This window comes from Phacochoerus africanus, chromosome 11, assembly GCF_016906955.1.
Source record: "Phacochoerus africanus isolate WHEZ1 chromosome 11, ROS_Pafr_v1, whole genome shotgun sequence".
In the NCBI taxonomy this organism is placed as follows: domain Eukaryota; kingdom Metazoa; phylum Chordata; class Mammalia; order Artiodactyla; family Suidae; genus Phacochoerus; species Phacochoerus africanus.
The window spans coordinates 17,278,149-17,305,477 of record NC_062554.1 but is presented as its reverse complement, the minus strand read 5'-3'; the positions used below and the strand labels follow the sequence as shown (position 1 = coordinate 17,305,477).

The 27,329-nt window shown below is 37.5% G+C and overlaps 1 protein-coding gene across 8 annotated transcripts in view; it reads left to right on the top strand.

Annotated features, from left to right (window-relative positions):
- The window catches only part of DLG2 (discs large MAGUK scaffold protein 2), a 1,194,846-nt gene that overhangs the window by 1,150,896 nt on the left and 16,621 nt on the right, over positions 1–27,329 (top strand). For 7 of the 8 annotated variants that reach the window (XM_047753849.1, XM_047753843.1, XM_047753842.1 and 4 more), the window contains 3 exons: positions 13,358–13,457; positions 24,592–24,642; positions 25,631–25,732. In XM_047753849.1, the coding sequence (XP_047609805.1) occupies positions 13,358–13,457; positions 24,592–24,642; positions 25,631–25,732 (253 nt within the window). Of the gene's footprint in view, positions 1–11,401; positions 11,627–13,357; positions 13,458–24,591; positions 24,643–25,630; positions 25,733–27,329 lie in introns of those variants that run through there. The other variant, XM_047753844.1, reaches the window with a different exon arrangement.

Genomic DNA, 27,329 nt, shown 5'->3' with positions numbered 1-27,329 from the left:
GGCACGGTATACTTAATGTGATGAAAGGAAAAAACCTCCAACCAAGATTACTTTACCCAGCAAGGCTCTCATTCAGATTTGAAGGAGAACTCAAAACCTTCACAGATAAGCAAAAGTTGAGAGAATTCAGCAACATTAAACCAGCTTTACAACAAATACTAAAGAAACTTCTCTAGGCAGGAAAGACAAGACAGCAACAGGAAACAAAAATGCCACAAATGACAAGGCTTACTAGTAAAGGTACATATACAGTAAAGATACGAAATCATCCATGCACAATTATACCACCAAAATCAGAAATCATGAGACGAGGTGGGTACAAATTCAGGACACTGGAGATGAACGTGCAATTAAGAGAACAACTACTTAAAACAATCTCATATACATATAGACTCTTAGATCAAAACTTCAGAATAACTGCAAACCAAAAATCTACAGTTGATATACAAACAAGGAATGTCTGAAGAAGAAATATATCTCATAGTAAATAAGTGCATAATCTACCATGAAGGGGGTCATTTGACACCATTCTTGGAATGCTGAAGTCTTCTTAGATCTGATTCTGATTTCCTCTCCATCAAAGAATTTATGATAATTGTAATTAAATAATGCCACTGCACAATTAAATAATATAGTTCTACAATTGTATTATTAATAACCATTTCTCTCCATGGTACAATGTAAAGTCTATAATGTCTTGTTTATCACATCACCTAGAATGGTGTAATGCCTATATTGAAGAATCACTAAGATGTAACAAATTGTGAGGACATATTTATATAGTTACACTGTTTTTTAACCAATTTATGCATTTTATATTTTACTTATTTTCAGAGGGTGTATTATTTTTGTTATTCTTACCAGTTAAGTTATTCTTTTTATTATGCTATATAAAATATTTAATAGTATATAAGGCTTTCTTCTTTATAAATTTTAGTTGCATAATATACACAATTTTAATATAATGCTAATTTTTAAAGAAGAATTAAAATGTAATAGGCAATACTAAATAGTAAAGTTGAAAGCCATACAAAATGGGATAAAGTATAGAATAAATTTCCTATTTGTCTCAGCATATTTTCCATTCCACTTCTCCAGAGGGAGTCACTTAATCTGTTTCTTAAGATCCATGATATAATAATCTGTGTGAATGTAATTGTGTTTAAATATATGTTATTTGTAAAAAAAATTTTTCATAATAAAAAAAGAATTAAAAAAAATAAAAAATTTAAAAAAAAGAAAGAAACTCAGTTGTAGTAGACAATTCAGTGCAACAGCACCATCTGTGGTGTTTGATTCTCTGATAGTTCGATTTTCCCAAGTTGAGGTCATATCCACATCTAGGCTGGAATACTTTGATCGTAGCAGATAGATTCATACTAAGCCAAGTATCAAAGCCCTGTACCCACAATGAGAACCTCCCTTCCCCAACCACACACACTCACAAAAATCTGGAGCAGATTTGAGTCTTCAGGCCATTTAGAGAACACTGCCTACAGTAATAGATCAAAGTTTTCCTTTTCCTTTAATTAGAGTAGTGTGGTGCTGGTCCAGTACTCATGAACCACTCAAGAATAATAGTTTGACTAGTTATTTCAACATATTTTTGGATATGATGCCCTGAGTTGTAAATGTATTATTTTTGTAATAATTTTTATTCTCCCAAAGCTTCAGATTTTAATATAAAGTTTACACCATTGTGATGGGTAATTTCTCTTGGAAAATTGATCTTCAAGCAGAGGATTTGATAATTTAAAAAAGAGAACTAGGAGTTCTCATTGTGGCTCAGTGGGTTAAGGACCTGACGTTTTCTTTGTGAGGTTACAGGTTTGATCCCTGACCTTGCTCAGTGGGTGAAAGATAACAGCATTGCTGCAAGCTGAAGCATAAGTCACAGATGAGGTTCAGATCCAGAGTTAGAATGGCTATGGTGTAGGCCACAGCTGAAGCTCCAGTTCAACCTGTGGCCCAACAACTTCCATATGCCATGGGTGCAGCCATAAAATGAAAATAAGAGAGAGAACTAAATTTCCCAGTTGTAGAATATATCAGTCCTCTCTTTCAGTTTGATTACATAAATCTTGCCCTTGGCTAACAGACTTAAAATGTAGCTTTTTCATAGAAGCCGTACATTGCAATGGGGTAATTGGGAATGTGTAGAGGATGTTAGAAATGGAAAAAAAAAAAAGGAGATAGGACACATCATTGGGACTAGTTATAAACTAAGAATAAATGATTGCTAGAGGAGATGTCAGTTATTAGAGATCATTCTGAAAGCAATTTGACAGTCTGTCAAAATTTCCATTTAGTTCCAGAAATCTATCCCAAGAAATTAGTTTGAAATACAAAAAGTATTATATTCACTGCAGCATAGAGTACTTAAAAATGGAAAACTGCAGAAGTACCCAACATTATGGGAATGTTTAAGCCAATTGTGGTAAATCCAACTTAATGAAATATTAAGTTATTACACTTATATATGGGTATATAGTTTTCATTTACTGTGATATATTTTCTAGTTTTGTTATCTGGTAATGGTGGCCTCATGGAATGAATTCTATCTTTAAGAAGAGTTCATGGACTTCCCGTCTTGGCTCAATGGTTAACGAATCCGACTAGGAACCATGAGGTTGTGGGTTAGATTCCCTAGCCTCACTCAGTGGGTTAAGGATATGGTGTTGCCGTGAGCTGTGGTGTAGGTCGCAGACTGGCTCAGATCCTACGTTGCTGTGGCTCTGGCATAGGCCAGCTGAAGAGTTTATGAAGAAGTTTTATACACATACATGTGTGTGTGTGTGCGTGTGTGTGTGTGTGTGTGTGTGTGTATAATTTTTTTAATGTTTAGTAGGTTTCCCCAATGAAGCCATCTGGGCCTGAGCTTTTCTTTGTGGATAATTTAATCTCTTTATTTGTCTATTCAGCTATTTTTCTTCTCGAGTCATTTTTGGTAATTTGTGACTTTCTAGGAATTTGTCCAGTTCATCTAAATTGCCGGATTTATTGGTCTACAACTGATCATAGTATTCCTTTACAATTCTTTTTATTTCTATAGGGTCAATAATGATCTCTTCTATTAATCCTAATTTTAGTAACAAGTCTTCTTTTTTCTTTTCTTAACCAGTCTAACAGTTATCAATTTTGTTAATCTTTTTCAAAGAACTAACTTTTGGTTTTATCGATTTCTCTCTGTTGTTTTTCCATTCTCCAGTTCATTAATTTCTGCTCTAATCTTTAAGCCTTTTTCTGCTTGCTTTAGGTTTAGTTTGGTCTTCTTCTTTTTTTTTTTTTTTTTTTTGTCTTTTGTTGTTGTTGTTGTTGTTGTTGCTATTTCTTGGGCCGCTCCTGAGGCATATGGAGGTTCCCAGGCTAGGGGTCGAATCGGAGCTGTAGCCACCAGCCTACACCAGAGCCACAGCAGCGCGGGATCCGAGCCACGTCTGCAACCTACACCACAGCTCACGGCAACGCCGGATCGTTAACCCACTGAGCAAGGGCAGGGACCGAACCCGCAACCTCATGGTTCCTAGTCAGATTCGTTAACCACTGCGCCACAATGGGAACTCCTAGTTTGGTCTTCTTTTTCCAGTATCTTAAGGGGGAAGGTTAGACTTTTGATTTGAGACCTTTTTTAATATTATAGCTATAAATTTTCCTCTGAATATTGCTTTATCTGCTGTAAGTTTTAGTATCTATGCCTTTATTCTTTCATCTAAAATGTTTTCTGGGTTTCCTTGTAATTTCTTTTTCGAACCATTTATTAAGATAGTGTTTGGAGATTTTTTTATTTCCACATATTTGGGGATCCCTAAATTTCTTTTTGTTGTAGTTTTCTAGTTTAATTCCATTATTAAGCATTCATTAAAAGCTAATGCTTCCAAATATTCTCTAATTATATGGGAAATTATTTCTGCCACCATTAAAATGATTGGCTCCTGTTTATTGACCTTTATTAAGTGTCAAGCACTTGATAAAGGTGAATAGGCTTTTTATACATTATCACATTTAGATATTTACAACTGAGGCTCAGAGATTAAATTACATTCCTAAGGTCATACAGCTAAATTCCAAAGCACTTTCCCATAACACCTCACTCTGTTACAGTAATAAATAAAAAAATACATCAGAATTTTAAATTCTTTTTTTTTTCTTTTTTTCCTTTTTACAGCTGCACCAGTGGCATATGGAAGTTCCCAGGCTAGGTATCAAATCCATAGCTTGTGGCAACGCCAGATCCTTAACCTAATGAGCAAGGGCAGGGATCAAAACCGCATCCTCACAGACACTATGTCAGGTTCTTAACCAGCTGAACCACAGCGGGAATGCCAGAATTTCAAATTCTATAAACCATGTAATACAGCTAAATTTAAACAATACTATTTTTTTTTTCAAAAACAAAAAAACAATAGTACTAAAGGTAATTTGTTTCTTGAAACAAATCCATTTCTTGAAATGGATGACAAGTCACTTTCCCACTCTATTTCTTTAAAATTTTCTCTAAAAGAGGCATGCTTCATTTGTTAGTAGAAAAAGTATTTTTAACAAACTAACCTATTAGAAAAATAAGTAAAAGAAGACAGTTAGAAAAGGAAAATTAAGTGGTAAATTTTATTGAAGTTATGAATACTATTAAAATCTTTTGAACTTTTCCATTATTCAGTTATGGACCAAAAGAGCTAAAAGTGCAATACTGTGCAAAAATGTATATAAGCAATCAGCACATGTTTATTATTAATAGCAAATGGCAACTAAATCAGATTATTAAGCATAGAATCATGAGATAAAACTTTATAAGAAAAACAAATTCTAGGAAATAATAACTGCCAAGAAATGCAATTAAAAAAACAAACATTTCTCATGTGGCTATGGTTCTTATTCTTCCATTACTTCTCCCCTTTTCTCCAGATGTTTGTTATTTCTTCTCTTCCTTCTTCTCCTTTTTTTTTCTCAAAAGTTTCTTCACATATTTCCATTAGGAATCATCCCTCCACACTTTACCCATTCACTTGACGAATGTTTATTGAGTACCTATCATGCTCTAGATCCTAGATATAGGAGTGAAAGTGATTTTTAGTACCTGCTCTGGGATCATACTGTGGTAGGAGAGAACTGTGTAAAAATGAGTAGATTCACTGTGACAGCCTTGGATAGAACATCTACCCATAACCTTAAAAATATATATCAGTGTTCTTGAAATGGACAAAGGGGTAAGTGTTTCTATAACCAGCACCCAAGTCAAGATATAGAAGATATACCTGTATACATTGAGGAGAGTAGCCTAGACTAGAAGTGTATTTTGGGGAAGCATCATGGTTCTAATCATGATAAACATGAAAAACACATGGTTTCTCACTTTTGAGTCAAAATTTGATTTCTGCCACCAGTTCCTGTTCTAGAACTTCTTATGTTTGTAATCATACATTAGTATTCTTTTGTGTCTGCCTTCCATCACTCAGCATAATGCCTTTGAGAGTCATCCATGTTAATGCTTGTATTAGTTGCTCAGTCCTTTTTATTGCTGAGTAGCAATAGCAATATATTGTGTGTATCAGTGTATCACAGTTTATCAGTTTACCTGTTGATGGACATGAGAGTTCCAGTTTGGGGAATTATGAACATTCTTGTACACACCTTTTTGTGAACATGTTTTTCTCCGGAGTAAATATCTAAGGATGAATTTATGGATCATTGGGTTAGGTAATGAGAAATTTTATAAGAACCTGCCACACTATTTTCAAAGCTGCTGTACCATTTTGCATTCCTGCCAACAATTAAACCAGAGTTCCAACTGCTTCACATCCTTACCAACACCTAATATTGTCAGTCTTTACTTTTAGCCACTTGAGTGATTATGCAGTGGTATCTCACTTTGGCTTTAATTTGCATTTTCCTGAGGAGTAATGTTTTTCATGTGTTCACTGCCCATTTACATATAACATGTTAAATATTTAATCAAGTCTTTTACCCGTTTTAATTGGATTTTTTCTTTTTATTGTTAGTTGTAGGAATTTTTAAATATTCTAAATATCCTTTGTCAGTTACATGCATTATAAATATTATTTCCCAGTTGGTGAATTTTTATTAATCTTCTTAATGACCTCTTTTGAAGAGCAAAAGTTTTAACTTTGATAAAATCCAGTTTACCATCTTTAAAATGTAACTTTTATGTTTTAATCAAAAAAATCATTGCCTACCTCAGATTACAAATATATTCTATGTTTTCTTCTAGAAATTGTGTACTTTAAGCTTTTAGAATTAGGTCTGAAATCTATCTCAAGAAAATTTTGGTACATGGTGTAAGTTATGAGACAGACTTCATTATTATGAACATTTTCAAACATAAAAATGTAGAAAGAATAGAATTTAAACCTCTTGTACCTTTTAGTCACCTCCAACAATTACCAACTCTTGGTCATTCTTGTTTCATATATTCTCAAATATATGAGATATTGATAGATGGATAATCTCCCTTGACATATTTTGAGAGGAAGTTATAGAAATTATGACCTTTTGTTGTTGTTCTGATCCAGAATTCCATCCAGGACCACATATTGCATTTCATTTGTCCTATTTTCTTAATCTCCTTTAATCTAGAATAGTTCCTTAACTTTTTATGTTTTTTTATGACATTGACATATTTTAGAAGAATGTCTTAATTTTAATTTGCCTGATTACTTCTTCATGGTTAGCTTCATCTAATATGTTTTTGGCAAGAATGCTTTATCAGCAATACGGTCTCCTTCACATAACTTTCCATCAGGAGCCACATGGTGTTAGGTTGTCTTGCTATTTGGTGATGCTAAGTTAGATCACGTGATTAAGGTGGTACCTGTCAGATTACTCCACCATAAAGGCACGTTTCGCACCTTTTTAATAACTTGCCCTTTAGGGTAAATATCTTGTTCCCCAACAGATCCTTAATTAGTAGGTGTAGTAACCACTGACAATTCTTGTGTGAATTTATTATTATAATGGTAGTTGGAAAATGGCGATTTCCTGACTTTTTATTATTTCTTCTATAGTTATTAGCATTCTGCAATAACAGGATGTTCTCATTTTCTCCATTTTTAATTACTTAACTTAGATATTTTGAGTAATCTTTCTGGACTCATGATTTTCTTTTTAATTTAATGTGTTGTACTCCATTTCTGTCATTACTCATTTTAATATTCAAGTTGTCTATGTTTGGCTGGTGTGATTCCTTCTAAACTGGCTTTGGTATCCTTTTGACATACCACCATTTGTTCTAGGTTTTCTAAATGTTGTGTTATTTTTGTTTTTATTATGTTTAGTACTTTTTACTTTCCAGTCCAACAAAAATGTTCCAGGCTCACCTTATACTTGACCTGTTCATGGAATCTGTCATCTCTCTAGAAGAAAAATACTAGTTCCTTTTTGTGGGAAGTGGTATTTAGAAAACAAAATCTGAGTGCCAGGTGTGCTTTTTGCTTCTGGTTTATCATTACCTCTAAACTCCTTTAATGGACAGAGAGAAGAAATAAAGTTGTTTAGAAAATCGTAAGTTTATGTTAGATGCTTCTTATGAACTATTCATCATCATAAGATTTTTCCTTTTCTTACCTCCTTCCATGGTTGTACTCGACCTTTCCTTCACAAGGACAACCCTTTCCCAGCAACTTCATTGTGTTTACTCTCTTTCTTATTACTCACTCACACGCCAAATAATTTCACAGTTCAACTAACAATAAACCTGCTAAGTGAAGTTCAGTCTTTCTTTATAATTCTATCTGTAGACTATATTTCAAGGGTAAATAGAATACTGTGTTCCTCTCATATTTTGAAGCAAATTCAGTGTGTCAGATCATTTCAACTGTAATGGTTTCAATATGGTGTGATTACAATGCCATTGATCACACATAAGAATTAACAGTTACTGGATTAACAACTATTCTACCTTTTTCAGGTCTTAAATTGGTTCAAAAATATCAGAAATGCTTTTTTGTTGCTTTGTTTTATAGTTTCTTATTTGAACCAGAAATGAAGTCTGTTGCAGTTGGTTGATCCTTCTTAAGTCTCTTCTGATTTGTGTGTTTTCCTCCTTTTTGTTCATTTGCTTTATTCCCATTTTTATATTTAAGAAACCAGGTCATTTGTCTTACAGAGTTCATTCCAGATTTTCTTTGTAGTATAATTTAACAGATATCTCTGTCCTCTTTATTTCTCTAAGCTGGTAGCTGGATCTAGAGGTTTGATTAGATTCAAATTCATTGGGAGAAAGGAGGGTTTTCTTTTCTTTTCTTTGAGAGTAGAGTTTAGAGAGCTACTTTATAGTAATTTTTTGTTCTTCCGACAGGAAGTACATATCATCTCATTGTCTTTTTGTATGTGTGATGTTACCAGCTGATATGCTCAGTGCCTAAATCCACTAATTCATTAGACTGCCAAACAGAACACTTTTTGAATTGGACAGTACTATCGACATCTATGTATACACACATCCATTTGACACATTTCTGGAAACAGACATATCTCAGGCCAACTCTAGTCTTTTAACAACCTTTTTTGGTTTAAATTTCTCTCTTTTTCTGTGTGAAAACATGATGTGTATCATACAAAGTGGTGGCCCAAATTTATAATAACAACTTTCCAAAGAGAATACAATTATTTTAGAGGTGGGGAGACAAGAATGAATTAAGAGGGGAATTCCCATTGTGGCTCAGTGGAAATGAATCTGAATAGGAACAATGAGGTTGCAGGTTTGATTCCTGGCCTTGCTCAGTGGGCTAAGGATCCGGTGTTGCCATGAGCTGTGGTGTAGCTCGCAGATGCAGCTCAGACACGGTGTTGCTGTGGCTGTGGCATAGGCCGGCAGCTATAGCTCCGATTAGACCCCTAGCCTGGGAACCTCCATATGCCGCAGGTGCGGCCCTGAAAAAGACAAGACAAAAAAAAAAGAATGAGTCAAAAGGAAAGAAGTATTTGTAAAAGATAAGGAGGTCACAAAAAAGGTGTATCTGAGCTCAGTGTACATTTTCACCTGATTTCTGCCCAGAGAACATTCATGTCATGAAGATGACTTTTTAGAACTGTGAAACATTTGAAGCTTGAAGAATTGGAACAGGAAGGTTAGAATAAAAACTCAACAATGCCCCTCATTTTAAAGTTTTATGAATGAAAAGCATATAAATACATCAAGATTCATTCATGTGTTTTTAAGAACATGGGATTTGAGTGGGAGAAGGAATAATTTGAGTTTTTTGTTTTGTTTCTTTTCTTCATGAATCATGTATTTTATCTTTGGCCAGTCCACCAATGCCATTACATCTTGCGATTGGACTGGGCAATTTGGTGCCATTTGACCTAACAACTTAGAGACATATGAGTGGCAGTAATAATATGCTGACTCCTAGAATGAGTGTGCTAATGTCTGTCACAACATGAAAGGTATTCATTTAATGGAGACACAAGAGAATCAGATAAAAATGGCTGCAAGAATTAGGGAGGGAGGTTTCCTTTCATTCAATTAAAAATAAAAAATATTTACACCAAAAATTGAAAACATGCTATGATTGTTTCCTCTCATTCTCATAGTGTGGGGATTATAGAGGGCTTCCCTTTTTTTGTGAAGACTGTTTGGAGATATAATTCACATAGTATATGATTCATACACACGATTCACAGAGAAGTGTACAGTTCTGTGTTTTTTAGTATATTCTTAGGGTTATGCAACAATCACCACAACGTAATTTTAGAACATTTTCATCTCTCCTAAAACTAACACTGTACCCATTCTCTGTACCCTCTACCCCTAGCTGCAACCAACCACTCATCTACTTTGTCTGTAGATTTGCCTATCATGGGCAATTGCCTTTTAAATGCCAATCATAACCTGCCCCACTGAAATTTTTATGTTATTATTTTATGTTATCATAAGAAGATTAGAATAGAGCCCTCAAAAACATGAAAGGGGCTCAAAAAAAATTGTAGCAGGATATCCCACAAAAATATTATTGAAGCCAATAGCATCTGATGGCTTAAATAAATAATTACCAGGCAGTGATGCTGTGGGAATGAAGGCAGATTACAGTATCACTTAAGAGAGTCAAATGCTAATGATGTTAAATATAAACTTGAAACAAGCTTGAGCTGCAGAAACTTTTCTTGCTCTAAGAACTACAGTATTTGCAAATTCAAATCCTAACTTCACTGCTCACCAACAGTGTGACTCTGGGCAAGTAACAGAAGAGCTGTAAACTTTGGTTTTCTCATCTGCAATATGAGAATAATGATGGTACCAACCTCATAAAGTTAGCTTAGAGATTTGCATATGCACAACTTTCAGAACCAAGCCTGGCACATAATAAGTGCTCAATAAATGTTAGTTGTGGTCTTTTTACCAATTTTGTTCATAAGAACTCAGTAGTTCAGGTCAGATTCCACAGTGGAATTCTTAGATACACAGCTTTCCACTTGCCACAGGTGATTGTTATTTTGAAAATCTTTAAGAAGTTTTCTGCCCTGAAAACGATGGATTGAAATTTAAGATACTGTAATGTAGAAAAGGAAATAGCATTGAAATAGCATTGATCAAGTATGATTAATAGAGCTTCAGTTGCTTTAGAGCCATGCGTTCCATGAATAGTAAAAGTGTTAATTTATTATTCTCACCTAACACTCATGTACCAGATTTTCCTTTTTCTAAATTGAAAGAAAAAATTAACAGCAATGAAAAAGAAGCTTATGTAATGGCATTATAGGTGTCTTATAAAATAAAGACTAGGTTAGAGGATTACAAACTACATAGGACCTCTTCTAGTCAAAGTGTTTAACTAAGACCTTAAATGTGTGACTTTTAAATCTGTGCGTGTGAACTGAATTTGTGCTTTGGTTTTGTGTCCATAAATGTAAGGCAGTGTGACACCGATGAATGATTCCATTTCCTTTTCTTTAACTCTAGTACAAAATGGCTTTGGGTGATACGACTGATGTGTTAGATAATTTTATTTTTGAGGAATTATTATGCATTTTCTGTTCTTTTAAAAAGTGTGGTGCTCAATATTATGATGTCCCAATCAGATGACTCATGATACACACATTTTCATAACTGGGAAATGTTAACACATTACAGTCCTTGCTTTGAAAAGATAAAAGAATGAATCACAAACAACACATTTTCATTTTCCTTTGACCCCTTGAGACAATTTAAACAATGTGGTTTGCATGCGACCCCACATGGCCCACAAAGGCCTCCACATTGTCCATTTGTGTCTACATTTTAACCTCAGGCTTTACTCCTCTTGGCATTGTTTTGTATTTGCATGAAAATGTGTAAGTTTTTTCTTTTTGCATGACAAGTCACCCATAAGATTAAAGTTAAATGTCTAACATATCTTGCGATATCACATGTCATTAATTCTTACATTTTTTTTTCTTTTATTTTCAGTTACTGAAGTTTAAATATGCTTGAAATGTAAAAGTGGCATGAAACTGGAGTGATGCAAGAATATTTAATGTTCCTTTAAAGACTTACCATTTTTAACTGGGAAAATTTGGGAGGAGTTCCCAGCCTTGCCTTTGGATACCAATCCCTCAATTGCAAATTAGTATAAAACAATTTTGAACCTAAGTGCTGTCAACAGAGTAATAAATTCTGAAGTGATACGTCTTTTTTTCCCCTGATAATGTTTTTCTAGTTCTTAAATATGAAGTATGAAATATGTCCTCTAATTTCAGAATTTATTAAATAGTTGATTTATTGTTTTTCTTAAAGCCTTCTTAATGGTACATAAAATTAAGCTCAACTGACTTTGGTGCAATTTCCTAGTAACTAAAAAAGCAATGAATTACTGAATGACAGCACCAACATTTTAGTACCTTAATGTTTCCTAAATGAACATGACTACCAAAATGGATATTTCATGTAGGAGTGCATGAGTATACAAGGAATTTACACCTTGGTGGCAAGCATTGAATCCATAAGAGCACGTAATTGATTCCCACCAATGGGCCAAAATACATCTATCCAAACAGGTGCTGTTCTTTCCAAGTCGTCACCTTTCTGGCTCTACATTTATTCCTATCAGCTGTCATTGCTTAAATAGTTTTAGAATACCCCTTGTCAAATTACCTTCAGAGTTTTTGGCGCATTCATTTTAATACCTTTATGGTAACAAATCGTGTTCCTTGGAGGGAGATTCTCAGAGCCAAGTCAGTCTAATAAACTGGCAAAACATATTTTTAAAATGATATGTGAATATGAAATTACCAGGACTTGCATGGCATATAAAATGTAGCTTATAAAATGACTGTGAACACATTTCCCAAAGAGAAACTCCAGAAAAGCATTTACATAACAGCAGTGGGAATAAATGAAATTTTCTTAAGGAGTCTTTCAGGCATGCATCTGATATTCACTTGAATGAATGAATAAGTTCTAATATATATTTATATTCTATTATATCTGTTTGTATTATTTTAAATTCAACTTCGTTTAAGCTAATGGGGTGGTTTACATTTTTAAGGACAGCCCTGCTTCCATTATTTCTTATCATATCAGAATATAGATAAGTGGTCCTGTATCTTCCTTGCTTGAGTGGCTATCAAGTTAATACCTCTTTAGCAGCAGTTTTAATAGATTTTGGTTGATGGTGTCTTGGCTGTCACCAACTAGCTCTGTGACATTGGCAGGGGACTCAGACTCTCTGACCCCCTGTCTACAAATGAGGCCTTGTAGGTCAGTTACTATTAAAATCTCTTTTGAATGAAAATATGATACAGTAATTATCACATAGCTGTGTGTGAACTATAATTATCATATACCATAAACCTACACACATCCCTGTGAGGTTTTAATTAAATTCAAGCTGAAGTAACTCAAATTCAAGTTATTTAAAAAGACACAGACACTGATGTGTTTGGTGTCTCTAGTAAAGACTTTTTTGATGATAGTGGTGATGATAGAGATGGCATTTATATGACGCTTTATGTTTACACTGCCTTACATGTGTCTCACAACCTAAAGGCTGCTGTCACGATCCTCATTATGCAGATGGAGGTCCAGAGAGGTGCAGGTACCTGTCTAAGGTGAGGGACTAGCAAGTTGCAGAGCCAGAGAGAGACTCTGGATCTTTGGCTTCAAATGTAATACTTACTTTCTCCATCGTCATTTACCCGCAGCCAGTCTTTTAATTAAGAGACAATTTTTCTAAGGTGTCATTATTCAGAATTTGCACTTCTGGAAACTAAAATCTGCCTTTAGGAGTCCTCCCACACCCTTTTAGACTATCCACTTGCGTCACTACAGCTCTCTCTGCTTTTACAAACTAGTTGTTTTGTCAGCATGAGTGTGACAACAATTAGACGTCCCCTGTTTTTGCCCCATGCCTTTTCTCCTTCACAGTCATTCAATGACAAGCGTAAAAAGAGCTTCATCTTTTCACGAAAATTCCCATTCTACAAGAACAAGGAGCAGAGTGAGCAGGAAACCAGTGATCCTGAACGTAAGTAGACTCTCGAAGAGAATATCACCTGCAACACAAGAGCAAAAAAAAAAACCTTCACGGGCAACACGCATGATGTAGGCTCCCCGACGCCACACGCCTAGGCAAACAAACACGGCAGGCAGGCAGGTCAGGGCTTACTACTGTGACCAGTGTTTGGCTGCAGTCTGGATCCTTTCCTGGATGGAGCTCTTCTTGCAGAACACATTGGAGAGGGACCTGAGGAAGCAGGGGCTTTGCCTCCAAACAGCATTTATCTGTGACCAGGACTGGGTCTGATTTGCCATTTCTACCATGCAACTCTCTAAGGGCTGGAGACAAGTTCTTTGCTGGACAGACGTATAGATTCCATTTGCCACGCTTGTTTTTTGGAATGCTAGCTAACTGGGAGCGATTAAATTTCCCATATTGATTACTAGCATTTGCTCCTTCTTTCCCTCCCAGCAAACATTAAACACCTCCTTGCTAAGCAGTGAGCGGGTATTGAGTGGATGCTCGATCTAAGAATCGGCCATGAAACCTGGAGTGCATCACTGCTCTCAGTGGTATGTTGCTGTGACAATACTGACAGTGGGCAAAAATGGCATTTGTGGACTCTTTTCTCTTTTTTTCTAACAACCTTCTGCTTAAACCTTTTGAGTTGCATTATGAATCCTTGAGTCCCCGCCTTGGGAGTTTGGGGTGAAAGTTGTTTCAGAAGAAGAGAGCGTGGGATCCAGATTGCTAGGCAACACGGTCTGTCATGGTAGTATCCATTTCAACTCCACTGACTTCTTCCTTCCTCTTCCGTGGCTGTTCTCCCTCTCTCATTGCTCTCTCTGGGGACTTCCATGCAGGACATCCCCGGATTAGGTGACGACGGTTATGGAACAAAGACTCTGAGTAAGTTCCCAGGAATGGTCACTGTAACTTTTCTTTTCTTTTTCTTTCCTTTTGAGTTTGGCTTTTGTTCCTTTTCTTGAGGGCCTTTCACTCCTAGCATGCACAAGATACGAGTTTTATTTGTTACCTAGCTGTGAATGCTCCTCCAAAGTAACTTTCAACTGTTTTGTTCTGCATGTCAGCATTTAAAAGCAAAGTGTGTCAGGCACTGTAACTTCTGTTGCAGTTCACACCTTCCCGTTCTGACCGTGATGACGCAACATGGTCCTGATGCCACCTGTGGCATTCCTTGCTCTGCCGCTCATACTTCCCAGAGAGCAAGAAGCCATGTTGAGAGAAAGGGCCAGTTAATTCTTCTAGATCAGGAACGCAGAAATGTACTTTATGTTCTTTCCTCTGGCTTTTCACCCAGACATATTTAATGACCTTGCCAAATTCCATAATTGGATTGTACTTTGCTATTAGTAAAGGAGCTATTTTATAGTCAAAAGGAACATGCATTCTCAAAAAGTAAATATTAAGCTATTTGATCTTTCATGAATAATTCTTTGCTATTAACTTTGACTGATTTTTTTTCTGACTTGCAGTGATCCTGCTTGAAACGTTTGTATGATAAAGTTTTAGATATGCATTAATATGTTTTTCTATCAGTGATTTATTAGCTGCATTACATAATCACATCTTCATTTTATAGTGTAGAGTGGAAAGTAAAACATATTAAAGTTTAAATTTTTCTAGTTATAAATGCCTTTAGTCTGTGTCTCATTGCACTAATAAAAATTAGGAATCCTGTGTATTAATGTACTATACTATGATTTTCTTCTTTAATACTAACTCCATTGTGTAGGCACCAACGAAATAAGAACAGTTTTGTGTCTTTTGCAGCTGTATCACATGTTCATTTTTGTTTCATTTTGTTTTAATTTAACAGCTATGGGCAATATTTTTAGAAGCTGTTCATTTCATTTCTATAAAACAAAATAACATTGAGTTGGACTTTGTTTTCAAGAGCTGGTTATATAACCCTGCATAATGATACACTTCATCCTTCAAATTGTTAATTTGCACTTTTTCTTAGATATGTATATTTAGAAAACAAAATTTGATCAAGAGTAACTACTGATCTCCTTAAAGATGAAAACTTTATCTTTGAGTCTGTACGTGGATTGTGTCATGAAATTTTTCTGGAATTAGTGGCTGAAGATCAAATATTAATTTCAATATTACCTGAAAAGCATCAAGTACCACCAGAGAGAATTTCTAAATTTGCAGTTGGGGAGAGTATTTTAATATATTCTTAACAAATAAATAGTAAATGACCGTCACTAAAAAGTAGTTGCTACTAGAGAGTCAAAAATAAAAACAGTGCTCTTTTAAATCCAGTATATGCAGAAGTTTGTTTACTCCTTAAAAAGTGGTGAAAGTTCCCTTGTGGCTCAGCAGGTTAAGGATCTGGTGTTGCTGCAGCTGTGGTACAGGTCACAACTGTGGCTCAGGTTCAGTCCCTGACCCAGGAACTTCTACTTCCCAGCCAAAAAAAAAAAAAAAGAAAGAAATTGAGCATGTTTTACTAGGTAAAGTTATTTGCCAGTTAATGCTGTTGGTAGGCCTAATTTGGACTTTAGCTGGAACAGGTTCAGTTTTTTTTAACCTACAAAATAGATACTTTTTGAAAAGTATCTTATGTCAGGGGAATTTAACCCATGCTTTGATTTTCATTAGTTTCATGCTCTAAAACTGATCCATCCGGAATATGTTAACTAACTCAGTTGTAGAATCCTTTCATAATGTTTATTATGTTTATCAAATTTTCACGCAGTACACTTTAAAATATACTACAATTTTATTTGTCAATTTTACCTTAATAAAGTTAAACAGTGAAAACTAATCCATCCAATTGGCAAGAATCTATAATAGCAAATACATTTTAAAGAAATTTTTTACTGTTAAAAGAATAATGTTATAATTTTTTCTTTTTTCTAAAAATGCTAAACAGCTTTTTAAAAAGCCAACGTTATTGCTAATGAACGTCAAAAAAAAAAATCAAATAGTCACGTACTCTTCATTCAATTAGCCTGATAGACAAAATTGGTAAGTTGATGAATTTATCTTTGATAACTTAATACATAGTACAGATGAAAGGAAATGATTTTGGAAATAAAAGCCCTAATTCTGGAACATAACCAATATATCCCTGTTTTGCTACCTAGACGGCATTTTAAAAAAAAAAATTGAAATATCACTGTTTACTTGTACAGTCATTCAACATGAATTAAAAACATGCTTCATGCCAGGACCTGTGCTTGGTACCAGACCATCAATCTCCTGCCTGTTCCATTCCTCAGCCTAATAGCTACCCAAGCAAGAATCTTAAAATAAACACAAGGAAATATTGAACTGATTCATAAAACGTTTTTCAGTGACTAATTTCTTCCTCCAAGACTTCCTGCACACTCACTGAAGCAGGAAAGATCTTCAACAATCCCTTTTATCTTGGGAATTCGTTTAGGAAGTATTGAAATAGAAATCAAGTTCAGGGGATTCCAGGGATCAACTGGTCGTTGGAAATGCAGTGTTCCTACAAAATACCTAAAAGCAAAATAGAGAAACAAAAAGCCTACAAGAAAACAATCCCTGCATACCAGAAGCTCCTGAACTTATAGTCAAGAACTTTCAGTTGAGACACATTGGTCTTTGTAATGGATCTGGAAAATCAGAGCTACTTGAATGGGTCAAAATTTTATAAAAAGGAAAGTGCCTAGATGGGCCTTATGCTTTTTTTTTTTTTTTTTGTAATTAAATGTACTTTCCTGTTTGCTAAAAAAGAAGACACAGCTATCAAGTAGTATCTTCCTGGAAAATGGAGATAAAGTTTTCACCTTATCTGAGTTTTCTTACTGCGTCTCCTCTGCCGCCTCTTACCTGCCTCTCGCTCACATTTCTAGTAGCCTTGCATGGTGTTCCTTTCAGTTCTGGCTGCTCTCCAATGCTTGGTATCTCTTTAATTTGCTGTGCTGTTCTTGCAGAACATGTTTCTTCTAATGCCAGCGATAGCGAAAGTAGCTACCGTAAGTTATTGCTTTGGTTTGTGGTTCTTTTCTTTGCATTTGCCCCCTTGCCTGTGGTGGTCATTTCAGATTTTTGCTGTTGTTGTTTTTCAGTTGCTGCCCTTTATCATCCTCATCCAAAGCAAATGGCTTGAAATGAAATCATCATTTGATGTGGAAAGATACAAAAGACACTAGGGCCATGGGCAGACTCATGTGATTTGTACAAGGGATAGCAGTCTTGCTAATAAGTGATTGCATCCTCACTTGGCTGTAGCCTGGTGATACAATTCTCCTAGAGAAAGTAGGGGGAAAGTTCAGCCTGGTGGATTTTGACATTCTGTCCCCCAAAATAATTTAAACTCCCTGCAGAAAAGTTGAAAAGTCATCATGGTTTTACTTTCCTTTTCATTTTGCCTTTTCTTTCCTCTTCCTGGCTCCCCTTTACGAGAGAAATCTTGATAAATTATAGTATTCCTTTTAAATGGAGCATGAACCTTGTATATCTCTTCTCTCCTTGATTAACATTTTAAGGTAGATAGTACGTTATATATCTAACAATATTTTGATGGTTGGGAAGAGATGAAAAAGTTTCATCCTCTAGTGTTGAAGGAACTCATATTTGGCTTAAAAGTGAACAAATCTTGGATCAGAGAGCTTAACTGAAAAGGTAGGTAACTATTTAAAAATTATTTCTGGTTTTTGTTTGGTCACCTCAAGCCATTTGCTTAGTGTATAAAAATATTCACCAAATTCCAAGCGCATCCTTTTTATCTGTTTTTGTGGTTATTACCACTTACGTACTGGTTTTGGGTTACGCAAATAAGTACATATTATTACTTACAATTTCTATAATATTTATTTATACTCCTAGTGAAATGGGTTATTCAAAATCAATGGGTACTTTACAAAACCATGGCTTTTTTGAGGTAGAATGCCAAATCATGTTCTTAGAGCGTGACACACACACACACACACACACACACACAAGAGGAAAGATGACAGATGGAGGAGGTAGGGGCCAGAGGGGGAAGATGAAACACACCACAGAATGAAATGAAAAAAAAAATTGTGATGGGATACCCTTGATCAACCAAATAATAGTAGAACACCCTCGTTTCCTTCCTCAACAGAGTGACAAGTCCTACTGATGAAAGAAATTAAAGGGTTCTTCTCCATGTAATCTTTAACATTTTTACATTCTTCCTACTTCTATAATTTTCTGATTATCCCAAGTTGGGAAGGCATTTGCCTCCCCCATCTAATTCATTTTGTTTTAAAACAAAGAAACCTGGTTAAGACAGGACCAAAGATTGTTTTCCCTGTGCCTGAGGTACCCTCAATTTAGTAAAAGGAAAAAATATAACTTATTTCTTGGGTTTCATGGAGACCCTTGGACCTAATTTCTTTGATGTTCAATTTCCAATTTGTAAGTGTTGTGCCTTCATTCTGTAGACTCAGGTAGAGAAAGGCAAGACATCAAATCTTGTACTTTCAATCTCTTTTATGGAAAGTACATAAGAACTACCTTTTCCTTCAGAAATCTTTTTTACAAGATTTTAGAAGCCTCTCTCTTCTTCAGAAATGGGAATGTTCTTCCCAGAATTATTAAGTTACAAAAATTGCACCAAGGCTTTCAGTTGTATGATAGGTTTTTGATTGCAATGCTCCAAAGTAATATCAATAATTCTTTTCATTCCCAAATATTAGGAGCACATAAATGTTTTATTGAGTAAATAAAGGAAATACTTGCAAACAGCTCAGATTATCCATGCGAGGCAAGAAGACTTGGAACTGAACTCTGCGATATTACTAGAACAACTGTACAAATGTGGAGGCTAGTAATCTATACTGATTTGGGTCTCATCTGAGGGTACAAAAGATTAGCCATTCAGATTGACCTCCTAACAAATGAACAAAAGTAAGAAGAGACTTTGTCGTAACTTAGAGAAAAAGGATACTCGTTTCTCCAGGATGGAAATATTAGGAATTACAGAAGAGTGTTCGTTAGTTCATTCAGCATCCACTGTATGTCATGCTCTCTCACAGGCATCTTAAGACCCAATGTGAATCTCAACGAATTCTGAGCTCAGCACACATAGAATGAGAGCGAGAGATCAGTACATTAAAAATGCACAAAGTGTGGCCGTTTCTAAAGTGAAAATCTGGCCCAAGAATAGTGGGTCTTAGAGATAATTTCAAAGAGGGAGAGGTCTTTGAGCTGATCTTTGGAAAGATGAGGCATTTGCTAGCTCAGTAAACTGAAGAAGAAACTTTCTAGGAAAGTCAGTGGCAACACCAAAGACACGGAGGCTTAGGACATACAGCTTCCAGAAGGTGCCGTTGTGACATCAAAACAGGCTAGATTTTTCTATTGAATTCCTGGCTTTTGCTATAGTCAGTTAGTTTGCTGACTAACTTTTTATGTTTTGTGAATAGTGGTATAAACAAAAACAAAAAAGACCCTTTTCTACTCATGTCTGGGTGCTATTTTTTTACTCATAGAACCATCCATGTCTGCTCGGGGAAAAAATGGCTTAAAAAAATAGTCACTGGTTAGAAACAAAGACGCAACCCTTGTGTTTCACAGCTTCTGAGGGCACCATTCACAGTGTATTCTGGAGGTACAGATTATGTCAAGCATATATTTTATGAAAAGTACACATACGCACATAAACTTACACCAACCTCAGTTTCTAAAAAATAGCTCAGACCTTTGCTGCACCCATCTCAAGAACTGTAGAAAAATTATTTTTCCAAAGTCCAACTATATATAGAGCACTAGCGCATCCAGTTAGTTACAATGTAATAACTGTCTCGTGCAAAACACCATCTCAAAACTATCTTAATTAAGCGTAATCTCAGATTTCTGTCTGTCAGCTCTGTAGCAGAGTGCAGGCATACATTTGTGCTTGCTCTGCATCATCCCTCTCCATCGGCCCTATATGCGGAGGCAGTAAAGACCAGGTAACTGGAACAGAGACCTTGCAAATCTCTGCAAGCAGAAGACCTGCCTTCCCCAAAGTTCAGGAAAGCTCTTTATATGTCATTATGGTTGTGGGGGAGCTGATGATTACCCTTCTAACTCATTGGTGCTCATCAGTTAAGTGGGATTTTGAAGGATCTTGAAGAAATGAGCTGAGTGAAATTTAAGTACAGAAATGAGGGCGCTCCCAGACTTTCCCGAAAGTCTGGACACAGTCAAAATGGCCCCGATGTTATTCTATCTCCATTCTTCGCAAGTATTGCCCTTATATTTCCTCTGGTTCTTTAGCCTTTTCAAAGCATTTTTACTGTATCTATTATCTCATTTGATTTGTGCAACAAAATTATGAGGTTATACCTTATATTCATATCCCATTTTTACAGATGAGGACACAGAGTTTCCAAAGAGCTTCATATCTCAATATGATGACCCTGCAAGTCCAACCAGGATATTTTCATTCTGAAACATACATCTTCTCTCTTTGTTAAAGTTTATAATCCGAGCCACTTCACATTTTACATTTTACCTAGTACATTTCAACCATTTCAGCCCATCTATAAAATTAATACAAGCAGCAGCATAGCATTAACTCCATACTAAGCCTGATTTTAAGGGCTCTGTGTATAGTAACAGATTAAATCTTTTGAAGATCCTTTGAAGACACCGAATCACTAATTCACCAAGTGACCTTGAAGAAGTCACTGAATGTTTTTGCACCTCGGTTCTCTCCCATGCAAAATGAATAGCTTGGGTTAGAGCAGAGATTTAGGAAGCAGATTTTAATCAAGATTGCACCTTTGACCAACTGGTAATGGCTTCCCAAAGAATTGTATGGGAAAATATTGAGGCCAAGTGAGGTTCACTCGAACAGTGAGGGATTTGTGATGCATGTCGAGGATGTGGCAGGGAGCTCGATGCCGTGTGCTACACACTTTCCATCTATAAACCATGTGAACTCCAAACCCTTTCTTGGCACTAATATTCAATGACTCTAGGAACCTAGTTTGTTCTTCATAATTATCAAATGCAAGCAGTAAACACCAAATTTCGGGCATTAGATGTCCTGCCACTGGTCTTCACTTCCCCTCGTCTCTTTTTTCTACTATTGAAAAAGTTCTAAGGAACAACAACTTGCTTTTCCCTATTATGAGGGCCTCTTAGGGCCCTACTCCAAATCCCTCTTATTGTGACTTGCTTGCAGTTGAATGGTGGCATTTGGTGGAGATTGTCACAGAGGCCTCTGCTGAGTCTCTGCCGGCTGCCGTCATCCACCCCCAGCCCTGTACCGCTCTCCCATTTCCAGCCATGCAGTTGCCAAAACAAGACCAAGTAATTGTTTGTACCCTTGTGTCAGCTGTTATTCCTAAGTGCCCACACCTCCTGAGCGAAAAATAGAAAAACTACTAAGGATGATTGTTTTGTGGAGATGACACAGCAGCATTTAAAAAAAAAAAAGGAAAAAAAAAAGTTGGTGTCTGCAGATGGAGCACCTTATGGCCTGTCAGTGAATCTGACCTGGGTTCAGCTCCTACCTCTGCCACCCACCCTTCGTCCATTTCTAAGTTCTGTCCCTACATTCCCAGCCCCCACTGAGAATTCGACGTCTCTGGCTTTTTTGAGACAGTGACATATCCTCAACAAGGAAGCAAAAAAAGATGGGGTTTTTAAATCTTGACTCCACTCCTTACTCAATGAGGAAACAAGCCCCATCTCTGAGCTTCAGCCTCTTCATCTGTAAAGTGATCATCCAAGCACCAACCTCAAAAGAAATGGCTGTGAAAAATAGGAGGCAGTGGCTATGAAAGCCTTTTATGGCCTATAAAGTGCTCTACAGACATGAACTATCTTTCCTTCATTGCTATGACTTTTTTTCTCCCCCTCGTAGTCTCCTTCCCAATAGTGGTAGGCCTTTTCGTTCTTGCAAGTGAAAAGTGGTTTAAGTTGCTGAGTTCACAGCTGTTATGTAACACCAGCTGCCAGAGCATCCCCGCAGGCTTCCTTCCGTAGGCCAGCCCCTGATTGTCACAGGGTCTTTAGAATTGGCATGGGCCTTGACATAAGGGATGCTGTCACTATGTCTGCCAGTCTTACTGCTCTGAACCAGAACCAGCCTTTTGTAGGTGAGAGTAAACCAAAAAGCAATGGATAAACAAAGAACTACAGAACTCTCTAACAAAGTTAATCAAAGCTGTGCCACTTTGTCCCAGTTTTCTGAATCACAGATTATATATACTGACACCAAATATTTTAAGGTTTGCCTTTAGAACATCCCATCAGAATAATGTGCAAGGCCATTGGAAAGAGATCCCCATGGGAACGTGAGGTGTTAGATTATTTAGAGAAAACCACACTTCCCAAAGTGAAAGCCCAATAGGCAGAAATGCAAAGTAGAATCTATCTTTGACTTCATTGCTCATCTTGTTTCCTACCACTAAAATCAGAATGCAGATTCATTGGCATCCTTATGTTAAGTACTGGGGAACAGCAGTAACTGGGGGGGGGGGGGTTCCCAATCTAGTGCAGAGGCTTAGTATCACCTATTTTATTTAAATAAAACCTGTGTTATCCCATGGTGAGGACTCTCCTCTCGCATATTAATCATCCCGTGGGGAGTTCCCAGAAAGTTAGTCTAACATTGCAGTGTTAGTCTGCCATACTTCAATCTCTAAAGTTATGGTTTTTTCACAACCATTTTTGCACTTAAGTTTTGAATTCCTGTGACCTCTATGCATCTCAGGCTTGAGATAACTGGAGCTTAGCAATCAATTGCCTTTATTATTTTTGGACTAGCTTCTGTAAATTTCACCAGTTTCATTTTTTTAAAAAGGGAATCATTTTTTCCTGAATTAAAAAAAAATTATTAATCTGATTCCTTGCATAGCAAACCCCTGCCTGGATGCGGGACAGTCCCCTGAACACTTTCAGAGCAGCCAAGCGCTGGCTCCACTTAGAAGGAGCGCCAGTGCATGTTTTCCATGACTAGGAAGTAGCCTAGCAGTGCCTTCCTGAGAATGGGCCCTGCTTGAGGGGAGGTAAGGGACGAAGACCAGAAAAGGAACCCCACCCCACTCAGGGAAGACATCTGTACTCCACAGCTTTATCCATATATTGCTTGATTTCCCCAAATCAGTGATTATCAAAATTGTCTGGGATGCTAACTCCTTTTATGAAATTTACTCACCCTCCCAAGGCTGTGGTTTCTGAAGGAGGAGCACATTGACTGAATGTGTTTGGGGGGTGTTGAGGAGATAAGGCAATGAGACTCCTCTCCCTTTGCTTTCAGGAGAAACCAAAGACTACCTTATTTTACACTCCTTCTCAAAAAGACCTTTTCAACAGCCCTAAACTATTTCCCCACCAAAAGATAGTCCGAAACCCAACGCATATGGGAGTAGAGCCTTCTGGGTTTGTGGCTGAATCAGACTAATCTCGTACCTAGTTCATCAACGGAATAAAAGAGATGATTGAAAACAATAATTGCCTAAAACCAATTTACTTTCCATGCTGTGTGTTGACTTGAGGCTCACCATGAATTAGAAAGCTTGCAGCAAGTGATGCTGGAGGGGCTGACACTTACACTACGTTGTCTTTCTAACTTCTCTGTTCAAAAGTTTCAAGGCTAGATTGAGCAGCAGTTAGCACCAGTGCTACTGGGTCCTCCTCCTCCATTTTTTTAATCTTCCCAACTGACCCAGTATTTTCTTGATGCATTAACATTAGAGTAAAATGCTCAGAACCCTGTAATGTGTGCTGATGAAGTTTTTGTCTCAAAAACGAAACAAGCAGACACTTGCTTTGGGGAAATAAAATGGAAGATGAAATCAATGGAGGAATTCTGATAATGTAGCAGAAAACTATTGGATGGACCCTCTCCTTGAACTGAACGGGTTCCTTTTAAGTACGAATGCTGGCTGTGAGGCAGCGGCGCTCCGTTTCTCAGTGTCAGAGGAGGGCCGTCTCGTAGGTCACTACCCTGCTGAATTGCAGACAGCCAGCCTCCGGTTGTGCCTTAGACTTATGACATCAATCACCTGACGCTGTGATAAGGCTAAACAGTTTTATGAGGATAAAGGGATTGGGGGAGTGGTCCAAGGAGAGAGAGAGAGCAGAGAAATTAACCCTGAACTGGGTCTGAATCCTGGGTTGCAGAGCAGGGCTTGTGTCTGTGGTTTATGACTGGTTGTTAGTCCACTGTAATCTTCCTTTCTTCTCTTCTCAGGAGGGCAAGAAGACTTCATTCTTTCTTATGAGCCTGTCGCAAGGCAGGAAAGTAAGTTTCCCAGCGTGCTCTGGTTCCTGAGCTCCAGACCATAGCAAGTGACACCATTGCAGGAGGGAAAGCATGAAGGAAAGTGATGTGCTTAGTTAATACCCAGTGGTCCCCAGGCCAGCAGGTTCCTTGCTCTCCCTTTGGCCCTGCGACCTAGCAGGCAACTTCCTGCTGAGCATGGGCAGTGACAGCTCCCAAGGGGATGGAGGGGCCCCCCACATGAATGGTCCTTAATGGAAAGGAGTACATCCAAATCATAAGGAACCTCTCCTATGGGACCGATGGATAAAATCTCTCAGGAGGTTGACCTCCACTCAGTATTGAGAAGGGCTTTCCAACAGACCTATCCTAAGATACAAGCCATTTTCTGGGCTGCTCCAGAAGTCTGTCTTTCTTTTTTCTGGGGGGAGTTTATCCAGAGGCTTATGGCTATTGACAAGGATAACGCTGAGAAAATTCAAGCATCAAAGGAGGAGTTGTACCAAGTGAACTTTAGAGTTCCTTCTAAACCCATGACATAAAGGATTTGGGAAAATCCTAGCAGTGTATGGAGATTATTTTCAGCTGAGGAAAAGAAATTATAAAAACATAAGGTGTCCTTACTACTAATGATTACTTTTTAAAGTCATTGCCTAAACCATGGTCAGACAGCTCCTTTGGAATCTTTTTTCTCCCACTCAATTGACTAAATTCAGTGGTTGTTTTGACATTGTGTAGGCATAACTGGAGAGTAAGCAAAACCCCAGTGAATGTTTTTTTTCATTGTCAGACACTGCAGTCGCTTTTCCCTGTTAGTAAATTCCAGAAAGTAGGCCCAGCCAACATAACTGAGTGTTAAACTTCAGTTTCCCCCATGCAAGGCTGTACAGGCAATTTATCCACCAAAGTAATCCCCTCAGCAGTTCTTAGTGTTTGGCAGTTTTGCCTTAAGAACCACCATGGTTTACAAGCCTTTCTCGTCATCTGCATCTTCCTTTACTCTCTGCAGTAAACTATACTCGGCCAGTGATTATCCTGGGCCCCATGAAGGATCGGATCAATGATGACTTGATATCTGAATTCCCTGACAAGTTTGGCTCCTGTGTGCCTCGTGAGTATCCTTTCTCTCCTCCAGGAAAAAAAAAAAAAAATAGCTTGGCTCCTTTCCAGATGATACAATGTAATGCTGTTCCTCCAGTATTGGTCTCTCCCGTGATTCAAATACTGTGAGTTAGCTACGGATCTGAGTGTCGCGTTTAATTTTCTTTGCCGAACACATTTCCTCTATGCTGCCATGTATTGTTCCCTATTTAGTTAAGTGATGTAGTCCCTTAGAGGACAGGATGAATCATTGCTTTGTGACTCCCATAGCATTTAAAATAGCACAGGATTATTGATAGGCATCAGTATGTTCTGAGAGATTGATGGAAATGCCGCCGAGGCCTCTTTTCCCATGGAACAATGTTACCGAACCAGGTTTGTTTGCCCACCACACAGCAAGCCAAACACTGAGATGCCAAGGTTTGCAGCAGAGAAAGGGTTTACTAACGAGGCGGCCAAGTGTGGAGACTGGAGAACGAATCTCAGGTCAACCTCCCCCGATGGCGAGGGGCTCGAGATACTTGTGCGATAAAGGAGTAGGGTGTGGGGAGTGCGAGGAAAGGTGATTGGAAATAAGAAAAAGCTGAGGTAATTGTCACTCTGCAGGTGCAGGGAAGCTGCACCTTTCTTCATGGGAAGCATGTTCAGAAAACAGCAGCATTAGCATGTTCTGAGGGTAGCGTGTTGGGCCCTTCGTGGACACTGGCACATGCCCAGCTGGAGGGTCGATGGTCCTAACCAGTCTTAACCAGCTCAAGCTCAAACTAGACACTGCCAGTTCTGGGTTCCTGAAAAATAACTCAGGCAAACACATCATCTAGGCTTGTGTGACGCTTGGAAGACATGCAAGGGTTTTTTTGGTAGCACCAGCTACAGCAAGCTCGAGCACTGAAGATAAGTTACAAGTTTCATGGATCTGACTGATGGTCACCCTCATTACAATAAGAGATCAGAAACAAAGCCATCTATTAAAAGCAACTCAGGATGTCTTCGGGCCATGTGTCAATCCAAACAAACAAACAAAAAAGCCTCTCCCAAGTGTTTTAAGTCTCGGGTGTTGAGAGGATGAAAATAAGAAATTTAATCTATCCTCTAGGCGACTGCAGACTTGAATCTGCTTTCTTGTCATTATAGACCATCATCAGGTCTCCTGTCCCTCTGATGCACTCAGGGCTACACGCCCTGTAAGAGCCTACCCACTTTCCCTCCTGCCACCCCACCACACCTCCCACCCCCCACTGCCATCTCTGCTCCCACTGTGTCACATGAAAATGCACAGAGGCCTTCTGTGCATGCAGACAAACCCACCAGGAAATTTTAATTTACTGGATCATTGAGCTCTTAAGTCTGATCTCAACAAATATTTCTTTCTCACTCTACACTTTGTAAGCTTTATGCTCTGAAGTGTCTCTTACATTTCAGGACTGCAAATGTCACCTGAAATACTGAGGAATAGCAAAAATTGCCAGGGTGCAGTGCTTAGGCAGGAAGGAACTAGGACGCTTGTGCTATCTCATGAAACTTCCCAGCAAGGGTTCTGGGAAGGGATCTTGAGGTAGAACATATCCTAAGAGAGACTCCAGATAGAAATGATCAAGTCAAACCAT